General features: G+C 34.2%; 1 protein-coding gene across 1 annotated transcript; it reads right to left on the bottom strand.

Moving 5' to 3' along the window:
- Window positions 1–6,227: 6,227 nt before the first annotated feature.
- On the bottom strand, window positions 6,228–10,942 carry LOC105626458 (4-coumarate--CoA ligase 1-like). The gene is made up of 6 exons (XM_012207760.1): window positions 10,838–10,942; window positions 10,162–10,369; window positions 9,507–9,841; window positions 8,873–9,163; window positions 6,981–7,539; window positions 6,228–6,346 (listed from the first exon to the last, which is right to left on the bottom strand). The coding sequence occupies exons 1-6, from the start codon at window positions 10,940–10,942 to the stop codon at window positions 6,228–6,230; spliced, it is 1,617 nt and encodes a 538-aa protein (XP_012063150.1).
- Window positions 10,943–11,219: the final 277 nt, after the last annotated feature.

Here is an 11,219-nt window from a genome sequence, read left to right as displayed (position 1 = left end):
TCTCTCTCTCTCTCTCTCTCTCTCTCTCTCTCTCTCTCTCTCTCTCTCTCTCCCTCCGTTTCTGTTCTGACTCGACGGCCCTTCCGTTCACCGCCGATCCTTCCCCTCCACCGTCGCGACTCGTGGTCAGATATACGAGCTCGTTCATTATAATAAGCAGTGACGGTCAAATGAACCCTCGTTAACCGTGAAATATCGATTCCGCTTCATCCGGGTGCAAAGATCGGAGTCACAGTGAATCACGATCGGTGGTGTTCATCATGATGTACCGATTTCCTCCTTCGGAGGAGGAGACTCAATTTTCCCGTGCTCTCACTTCACTGATCGAGAGCGTCAATAATCCTCAGGACCATTTAATATCTTCTTCTCGGCGCGGCAATTTTACGTCGACGTGACCGCCGGACCACGTAAATCCCGAGCGCAGCCTATACATCACGCGGGACTGGACACCCGGGTCGGGTGGCGAGCCGTAGATCGACCCCCGGGGTTGCACTTGACACTACATCGTCGTCGTAATAACAATTCATTTTCGGCAGCGGCATGATTTCCCCGGGAACGTGACCGCACTGCATACGTTGCTCAAGGGCGAGCGGTAGCGGTGGCATAGAACAGACAGGATGGTCCAGGCAGTGGTGAGTGGGGTAGGGGGTATTAACGTGCGGTTGCTCGTGTACCGCGCTGCGAAATTACTTTAAATTATGGAGAACGACGAACCGAGGGAGAAAGAGATTGGGAAGTGTGGCACGTTTCTCGCTGGCTGGCTACATCCCCGGCAGGAAGAGCAATTGGACAGAAAAAAGAAACGTTAATGTTACGTTCTTTCCCTTTTATACTTGTTCTATCATTTCTTCTTCTCTCTTTTGCCTTTGCGAGATACTTTATCCCGGTATACACTCGTGCTTCTGTGCTGTTTTCTTCTCTCCCTAAAATTTCTCATTTTCGCGTTTGCCTTTTCATTTTCATCACTCTTACATTTTTGACTAGATGATTTTCCCTTTGCCTTCTCACCTGAACTGTGTTTCTTGTTTCTTTATTTTTACGTGTTTCTTGTTTTTCTACTTCTTGAAGCTTTACTTTTTTACAACCACGCTTGTACTATTTTTTATCCTTTATTCTTGTTTATTGCCTCATTCTGTATTTTCATACTCGCGTTTTGTCTTCTTATTTCAATTTTTTCATTTTAATTTTTATTTATTATTACTAGAGCAAGATTTTGCTATAAACATGTTTATTATTATTATATAGTTTTCTAAGAGAAAAATTAAAACCTAGAAGATATTAAAATCATAACAAATTGTTAATAGTTTTATTTCTTTTTATTTATAACGGTTTAATGTAAGAATTGTTAGTCTTAACTTATAATGTAATTTATACAGACAACTTATTAATATATTCCTGATAAATATAAAGAGCGATATAAAGAATATATATATCTGTCTTATTTGTTTCGTAATATTTGTATAATCTGAATAAATATATATACATGTTCATATAATCTTCTTTTCTCTTTGCCACATTTTAATTTTTGTAGTACGTTTCAGGAAACTACTCGCTGAACTGAATAAATTTCTTTCTCTTTCTCTCTATCTCTCTAACCCTCCGACCCTCGCACTTTCCTATATACATATATAGTAGTACGCGTGTACCACCCCCGCGCGAAGTACAGCTCCCGATTCGACTGCATATCTCCACGCCAGGAATTGGAGTGGATGGCGAACGTGGGTACAATAGTTCGCATTGTATTGGATCTAGCCGAGTGATAGGCCCCTCTCCCGGTTTCCTCCTGTTCACCCTCTCCCACTTCCTCGCGCTTCACCTTCCTCAACCCCTTCGTACTCAACCCTCCTATCGTATCTCATTTTCTGAAGGCCCGGCGCGAGCGTGTATTGTGCTCGCTATGCCCAAATCTCGCTATCTATCGCTATTGCAGCCAACTGCGTCGCCTCTGCCGTTTTGTGCCCAGCTGCGCTTTGGTTTAAGTGCATCGCGGATTCGACCGATGCGCGAATGCATTCCTCGAGGGTGGACGATTCCTATCACGCTCCGTCGGTCGGTCGTCGGTACTTCGTAACAAATGCCTCCGACAATCGATAATGATATTACCGTGAAATTTTTCTTTGTTATAAATTCATTAAAAAAATATACACGTATAATAATAATACTTAACAGTAGACACTGCCATGTTTCCTGAATAAATTTTTTTACAAAATAAATTCACAGAAGAAAAATAGAATACTGTAATGAACATCTTAATAAATTATTTACTTGAAAATAATTTATTAAGACGCCCATATAATATTCTATTTTTCTGTTAATTTATTTTGTATCTGTTTTTACTCTTATCTATTTTTACTTCATAATTAAAATTTATTTAATTAAAAAATTTTTATTTTCTATTCCTTTTTATGAGTTTATGAAAGAAGAATGTCCGTTATTTTAAAAACTTTATTATCAAAAGCCAAGATTTTTTCATCTTGTTACCGCTCAGATAATAATTTTCAGTGTCTCGTGTGTATAGTGAGACGCGCCTAAATGTAGGAGATGATCAAATACCGATGAAGAAAAGCACCTGAAGGGAATAATCGTTTGGACTGATTAACGTCGCGAACAACATGTCAAGCGTGTGCGGCACGAATTCAGGCCATTGTGAATATCTGAATATCCGCGAGGCACGCGAATTCCCATATCTGATTGCGCGCAGATAGACTAGGATCTCATTTCCTGAGTACATCCAAGTATTTCATATATGTATGTGCATTCGAGGCGAATGTTCCATCCATGCATTACGCATTGAGATGTGATATTTTGTTATATTATGCCTCGTAACGATCTCGTTTTCAATATAGACAATTTTACTGCAAAATAAAACGGTTGACTTTAAAATAAATTATCAAGTTTAAATAAAATGTGAATTTGCTTTTTTTTTTAAAATTCATTTTGAAAGATATTTGAAAGTGGAGTTGCAATCGTCCTTCAAAATGAACTTTTAAAACAGACGACATTGTATTGTACGCAAGTCCGCATTGCAATTTTAAAGGTATTCCCTTCACCAAGCGAAAATAACTGTGGCTTTTATTTTATAAAATCTGCGAATGCGCACAGTGAAAATTCGCCGCTTAAATGAAGCTGTAATCCGGCTAAGAGTAAGCCGCGAGTAACGCTTTTGAAAATTCGTTCCATCAACGGTAATTTATTGCCGGCCTCGACCCCTAGCGAACCCCTCCTCATCTAAATACGCAGATTTTAGTAGTCGAATCCACATGTATGTCACGGTGATCCCAATAACGGCGTACGCGTAGATAATTTGCTGCATTAGTATCGTACACCGTGTACAGACTGGTTTCATATAATTAGGCACACGATTGGGTGCGGCAAATACGCGATTATGGATTATTCGTTCGGTGTGCAATGGTACGTAAATACGAATATCCTAAATTATGAAACGGGCTCAACGCTTTCTATCATATATATCTTTCATACGATTGCAGAGGCAATTATACATAAAGAAATTGTAATCTACTTATTTAGGCTATATATCGATGAAGATAATGATTTTAATTGTTTTTTCCTTAATTATAATTAATCTTAAATATTTTAACATATAAATAAGAGAAAGAATCCCTAGAATTCAAAGCGATCCAAAGCGGATTTTATTTAATAATATATATATATAAATTTTTAAATTAAATTAAAAAATTTTTTTCAGTCCTATAAACTGCATTGCGCTGATTTGTCGAACTTGAAACGCAATCATAAATTGAAATAAAATAATAATTAAAATAAAAACGGTTCTAATAATAAATCGAACATAAGTAAATTATTTAAATGAGCCTCTGGCATGTTTTAATATGCGCTAATAATATATTTATAAGACAATAAGGTATAATTCGCAAACAATTGGAATATACTTACCAACTTAGGAGTTAACTGCAAACGTGGATTTTAATTCTGGGTTTGATTCTTTTCAATGCGGAAGTCAAATACAAACTCATGTCTTGTAAATATATTATTAATACACTAACAACCGCAGAGGCTTACATAGGTAATACTTATATTTAAAGTATATAATAATATATAAATTAAATTAATAATCAATTTAATAATGATGCTAATAAGTATCATTTAAAATATAAACTGTAAATAAATTATTGCGAAAAATTAAAATTAAATACTTTATTATATATATTATAAAAAAAAAACACTTTATTATATATATTGTAAATATAATAAATTATTGGTGCAGATAATAAATACTTTATCTGCACCGATAATTTTTCAGTGGTAACTCACAATAATAAAATTCTAGAAGAATATTTATTTAAGCTTGTTTTTATAAATTTGTCCAGTCTGATTAAATTCTAAATGGATAAATTCTAAGGTCGACTCAACGACACACGAAATGTCGCAAAGAGTGAGTGAGTGAGAGAGAGAGAGAGAGAGAGAGAGAGAGAGAGAGAGAGAGAGACAGAGAGAAAATCCCCTGAAAAATGGGATTACTACGAAACCGTGTCCTCGTCAGGAAGAGGATAGAGAATTAAACGGCCTTCGAACGCGGCCCAAATAATTGATGCACGTCAATTAGATTTGTCAGGCCAATCGTCGTAATTAAATCAACAGGAACGCGAGGCATGAACACGTACACATAACTGTCGACGGATGCATACGCGTATGCGTGCACATTCTATGCGCGTGTGCACATATGTATCTTCACGTACGACTATCTGGGGACCGTATATGAGAGAGTGTCCACGGCGTGAAATTTAAATTTCTCCGATACCGGACATCGATAATCCCGTTGATTCGTCGAAACCGCCGGCAATTCGTGCCGCACTTTTTCGATAATGGTTAACTATTCCGTTAACCGACGCAGTCATTATCAATTATGATCAATTATCGTTCGCAGAATGTATTTAGAATAGATGACGAACAAAAATCGAATAATTTTTCTTTTTTAAAATCAACTTGTTTCTGCTAATAGAACTCTGTGAAGAAGAACTAGAATTTCAGTTATGTAATATATGACATGTGTTTGAATTTCAGCTGAATTCATCTGAAAAGTCTAACTGAGACTTCTATTCTGTAACTTATAACGACAGATTGGTATCTTGTCGCTTATTTATATGTATAAAATCTGTGCAATGTAACCGATACTGTCATTAATTACTTATTTCTTGTCTCTTTCCAATTCTAGAATGGGAAAAAGATGAGGAACCTCAGTTAAAAGTTAATCGTGAATTGTGGAACTGATGAGCCCGATTTCTCATTATTTGGTTAACTTGTAGTTAGCCATGATGTTTCATGATATTATGATAGATAAATTGAATAAAACATCAAATTAAGGCTAACTATAAGTTTAATCACAAGTTAAATTTAATCACAAGTTAATCAGGAAATGAAAAACTAAGTTTAAGAGTAGTTATCAAATAAAAGCCTTATCAGTTTTTACATTTATCGTATTATATAAATTACTTGTTATAAAATGAAGTTATCAATGAATAGAATAGGATAGAAAATGATGATGGGAGACTGTTACTGCTGGCAATTTAACACGAAAGATTTCAAAGTAAGGCAATTATTGTAATTTTATTTATTTAAAGAGATAATTTTGTCACAGATATTTTTGAATTACTGTGTAGATTTCATAGATATAATATTACATTTATAAGAGATTCATTGGAAAACACATAAGAATCGATAAGAAGCTCTATATCATCATAAAGAAAGAAAGTTAGTTAGATATTGATGAAATATGAGAATATGTGCGTATGTGCTTGTACGTTTTTCGTCGATGTATGTAACGCAACAGGTTTCTTCGCTTATTTTCGTAGCATCGCAGGTTGGCGCAAGAGTGATATCATGTAATATAACTCGAAACATTCTCTTGCTGTACCTTTCTGTTATATTTTGAGGGTAGAACTGAGGGTCCACCAAGCGCTCGTATTTAATCGGTCATGGTTGTTCAACGGTTTACTTATGAATTAATCAACGTGACAACAAGCTGCAATAAATTTACGTTTCTGCAACGTTTCTTCCGTGATGCTTAATTATTCTTCTTCGTTAACACAAAAATATTCTTAATATATACTATGGCATATTTTTTTTAACAATTGTTAATTTTTTCTTGATGTTAAAATTACAAATTATTATATATTTTGTTGATTTAATTTTGTTGATTTTCATCAAAGGAGATTTATACTTGTAAGTTCATTAGCTTGCGATTTTTATTATTACAATTTAGAGATCATTGTTCGAAGTTCGCGACGTAAGATCTTACCGGAAGGATTCTTCGGTATGGCATCGACAAATTGCACCCCGCCATGTAGCCATTTTTGCTCTGACAGTTTCTCTGCAAGATAAATTGAATTGCTCGGTTAATGTATATACAGGTCGTCGCTTGCGTTTACTATTAAAATGCAATGTCAAGACGAGGCGGAATATTTCTACGCTCTATGCCGTACATTTAAATTACAGAGACAGCAGAAATAACTAACAATTTTAATCACAGCGTTTAATATTATTACAATACAACGTCGCTAATAACTAATAATGTCGTTAATATTGTAACGCAATGTTAAATCCTGCCACTGTATCATGCGTTCACTTCTGGCATTGTGTTTTACTTACACATTTGAATGCGGTAACGCACTCGTACTAAATAAGTTTATTGTTGTTGTAAATAATTCATTAAATTTATAATTTTTTATTAACAATCTATATACCTCTAATATTTTTTGAATCTGCTTTAATATGTTTTTTAACTTATTTTTTTTAAGCTTGTTCAAAGTATAGAGAAAATCTAAAATTAAAATGCCACTGTAATAAAGAGTCAAATGAAGTACCTATTACTTATAAATGGAATAAAATAGTACGCACTTACCCAAAACTTTCGTAGTGAGAGAAATGAATAATGTTCTAAACGGATGACATTTTAATGATCTTGCGAGAGATGCCAAAAAGGATCAGACTGAGTGATAACTCACGTTTGATAAACTCCTGCACATCTTGGACGGTGATCGTGGCATCAGGTTGCTTCACTATGAAGGCCACTGGAACTTCTCCGTTACGTTCATCAGGTCTGGAGGTGACCGCGGCATCTTTTATCGCTTGATGCGACAGTAGGACGGTTTCTATCTCTGACGGCGCGACTTGGTAGCCTTTGTACTTGATCAGTTCTTTGACACGATCGATCACATGCAACCTATTCTTGTTGTCGAAATAGCCGATGTCACCGGTGTGAAGCCATCCATCCTGATCGATGGTCTGTTTGGTCGCCTCAGGGTTGTTCCAGTAACCTAGCATCACTTGTTCTCCCATGTAGCAGATCTCGCCTACCTGGCCGGCTTCCAACGTCTCTTGTGTTTTAAGATCGACCACTTTGCTGAGAAAACCAGGTACAAGTAATCCGGTACTTGGATTTTCAAACGAATTGTTATCGTCATCGTTGCGTCCGCTCACACCGCTCACTACTGATAACTCCGTCATGCCGTAGCCATTGCGAATGTATTTTATACCGAGACGAGTTTTTACTGCGGTTATAACCTGCAAAGAAAAAAAAAGATAAGTTACTTTAAATTTCACCATTTGAACTTGAGCAAGCATCGATTAATTCTTTTCGATTTTTTAATTTAAAATTAATTAATGCAAAAAAATTAATTTGTAAAATAATCTGAAGATATTAATATTATACATTAATATTATTTTGTAATATTGTCTCTGGAATCCGTTATAGAATGCTATTTTTAGGATAACAAAAAGTTATGTAATAAAGATTTTTGTGTTTAAATTAAATCATTATCCGGGCAAGCTGATGCTATTTGTCGTAATTTTGATATAAAAATAATAATGTCACGTTGCTACCTTAATAATTAATGTATATTTAAAAAACAGATTCTAAAATGTAGCTATATATCTACTTATATACCAAAAAGACTCTGCATCAAAACATTTTCATTAGTTGATGAACTAAAAATCGTTTTATTGGCTGCCTGAGAGAATTTATCCATGGTAGGATACGTGAATATATTAATATTAGTGTACTAAAAAGAAATCCATTATTTTTCCATTCAATTTCATGCAAAAATAATGGATTTCTTTTTACTACATCTAATACATTCCCAAAGTGCTTTAAAGCTTCTATCAAAGGTGACTATTGCATATTAATTATATTATTGATATTTAATAAAATATAACTAACAATTTAGAGTTTTTTTTTAATATGCACACAATCTTGTAACCAAACTTTTCTATTATTATGTATTTAATCTTTATAAAAAGAATTATTTTTATAATTATTATTACAGAAACAGAATTTAGTAGAGTAAACTTCACTCAATACCAAAATTAATATACAAATGTTTTATGGTATTCTTCTTATTTTCAATGTCTGTATTACCACAATTGTATCTCAATTATGACAGAGATAAAGCAACTATAAGAAAACAGCATTCAGGAGACGTTTAAGTTCAGAGGCATGTTTGGTCTTCGAAACTTTGAGACCTTGTCCTCTTCCTCCCTTTATCTCGTTCACCGATAAGAGATCAGTTCCGCATTTTCCGAAAGACGCGATTGCGAACTCGCGATACAATCTTTTATTTTCTTCTCCTCTACTTCTCCTTAGCGACTTTGTGAACTGGTTAAACAAAAACGAACGCGATAAAGTTACTCCCCGAGTCATGTCTAGTGAAAATGCGACGACTCTCTGGGACTTCCTCTCGTAGTCTTTCGTCTGATTCTCTCGCCGCAGCCGCGACAAGGACTCACTTCGGCACTTAGTCCCACCGATGGCTGCTTTTCTTGCCTTGATAACTTGGCCGAAGAGGGGTTTGATAGACAGAGAGAACGACGAACTTCACAAGGACAGAAGAAAACTTACGTCCTTCCCGAGCGGCGCCGCTCCGCAGACGAGTTCTCTCACGCTGCGAAAATCATATCTATCCACTAGCGGATGTTTCGCCAGGAACGTCAAAATCGACGGCACGACCGGTAGGTGGGTGACTTTATATTTCTGTACCAGGGTTAGGAAAAGTTTCGGTTCGAAGATGGACATTATGATCATGGTGCACCTCGAGATAAGACCGATCATCATCGTGCTTATCCCGTAGCCATGATAAAACGGCAACAGCATCAACATTTTGTCGCCACTTCTTGCGTCCAAGTATTCGGGCTTGCTGTTTTAAAATATATTTGAGTTATATAGAATCAAATCCTTAACTACATTTTCGAGTGAGAAAATAACTTTGTTTCTTTCGTATGATTGTACATGCACAGCATTTGCAAATAAAGTATAAAGTTAAAATTAGCATTAACATTTTAATTAGAGATATTCTGGAAATTTTACTTTTAAATAATTATTTATAATATAATTATATTTATGTTATATTTAGATCTCTCTTTAAATCAAATACGTTTAATGTGTGTGTTTTTAATTAAATTCATATTAATTTCACTGTTGTTGTTAAAAAAATGTTGATCAATGATCAATGTTAACAAAAGGATGTAAATAAAACTTGCCGCATTTTTACTAAAAACGCGAATAGATTTTTATGAGACAGCGTTACTCCTTTTGGCAATCCTGTGGTTCCGCTTGAAGAAAGAATAGCCCATGGATGACGGCTGGGATCATCGATATCTGTAGGTTTGTATTCCATGTAGTTTACGTCTGATTCGTTATTTAAGATATCCGTCAACGTACGAACATTTGCCGTGAGTGATTGATTATCCAGCTGTATTAATTCTATTTTCCAGGATAACTGTGGTAGGAGTTTAGCGAGGACACTTTCGGTACGCTCAGATACGAAGACAATACGCGGCTTCGCAATGTTTAACATGTGCTGGAATTCATCTAAATGATAAAATTAATTAGCATTTAAGTTTGGCAATTATTGTGTTAATAATTACTCGTATAGTTAGTTAATAAATCAAATTAAATTACAAACAAATCATTATATTTGTTGATATAAAATATAGAACTTATCAGATAACATTATTAGATACATATGTCATGACTACTTTTACAGAGAAATGATGTATGATACAATATGTGCATAAATATAAATATTATATATTAAATGTATATTAATATTGTATATTTTATACATACTATATAAATACATATTATATATTGCATATATATAATTTATTATATAATACTTTTTTACTTACATTCTGTATATGAAGGATTGTACGGTGTTATTATAGCACCAAGATAAGAAATGGCACAACCCGGTATTAACCAATTTAATCGATTTTCAGTTGCAATGGCAATTCTGTCCCCAATTTTTATTCCGTATCTTTGCAAGAACTTTGCGAGCTTCACACTTTTCTCGAGTAATTCTCTATATGTCAATTGATTGCCGGTTGGTCCATCTATCTAAAAAAAAAAATAATGTCTTTTTATAATTATATATAAAATCGATAATAATCAGAGATAGTCTAGACAGAATAAAAAATAAAATATTTTTTTAAATTTTGCACATTAAAGAGACTGAAGATTATATTGCTCAAAATTTTCGATAATTTTTTACAATGCGAATTGAATTGAATAAATGTACGAAAGAAGTTTTAAGCAATATTTATACAACACGTAAAGTGTGAAAAATATATTTTTTATTGACAAATACTACGTGAACAAGTCGGGGACCAGTTATTATAAAAGACATATAATATGACAAGGAAAATTTGGAGATAAAATTCATGAATTTTGTTTCCGGTGATTAGCATCGATAGCATTATGTGCGAAAAAACATTGTAAACACCATTTACATCGCGTTGTTATTTAGCAAGAGATGAATCCGTAATTGGCAATTACTACTATGCATTTTGTAATTATGAAACATACTGCATAAATATGATTACTGTATTCGCGCAATTTGTTTAGAATGACTTCTCCCAAAGACACATTTGGCGTTGGCTGTTCCAAACGGCGCTCATATATTTTTCCCATTTTTGCAGCAATGTTGAGTTTGCTTGACAAGCAAAATGTTTCTATCTAAAAAAAATATAATTCTTAATATAATTCTTCATTTTTTAATTTAAATTAATAATAAGTATAGGCTGCGAGTCTCACACACACACACACACACACACACACACACACACACACACACACACACACACACACACAACAACGTACGTAGTATTTGTTAGTTAATTAAATTAAAATAATTAAATTATTACTACAACTAACTATTACTATATTATAATTACTATTACTACTATTA

Source organism: Atta cephalotes (genome assembly GCF_000143395.1).
Source record: "Atta cephalotes unplaced genomic scaffold scaffold00005, whole genome shotgun sequence".
NCBI lineage: Eukaryota > Metazoa > Arthropoda > Insecta > Hymenoptera > Formicidae > Atta > Atta cephalotes.
The sequence above is the reverse complement of the archived record's forward strand: the minus strand, read 5'-3'. Positions and strand labels throughout refer to the sequence as shown.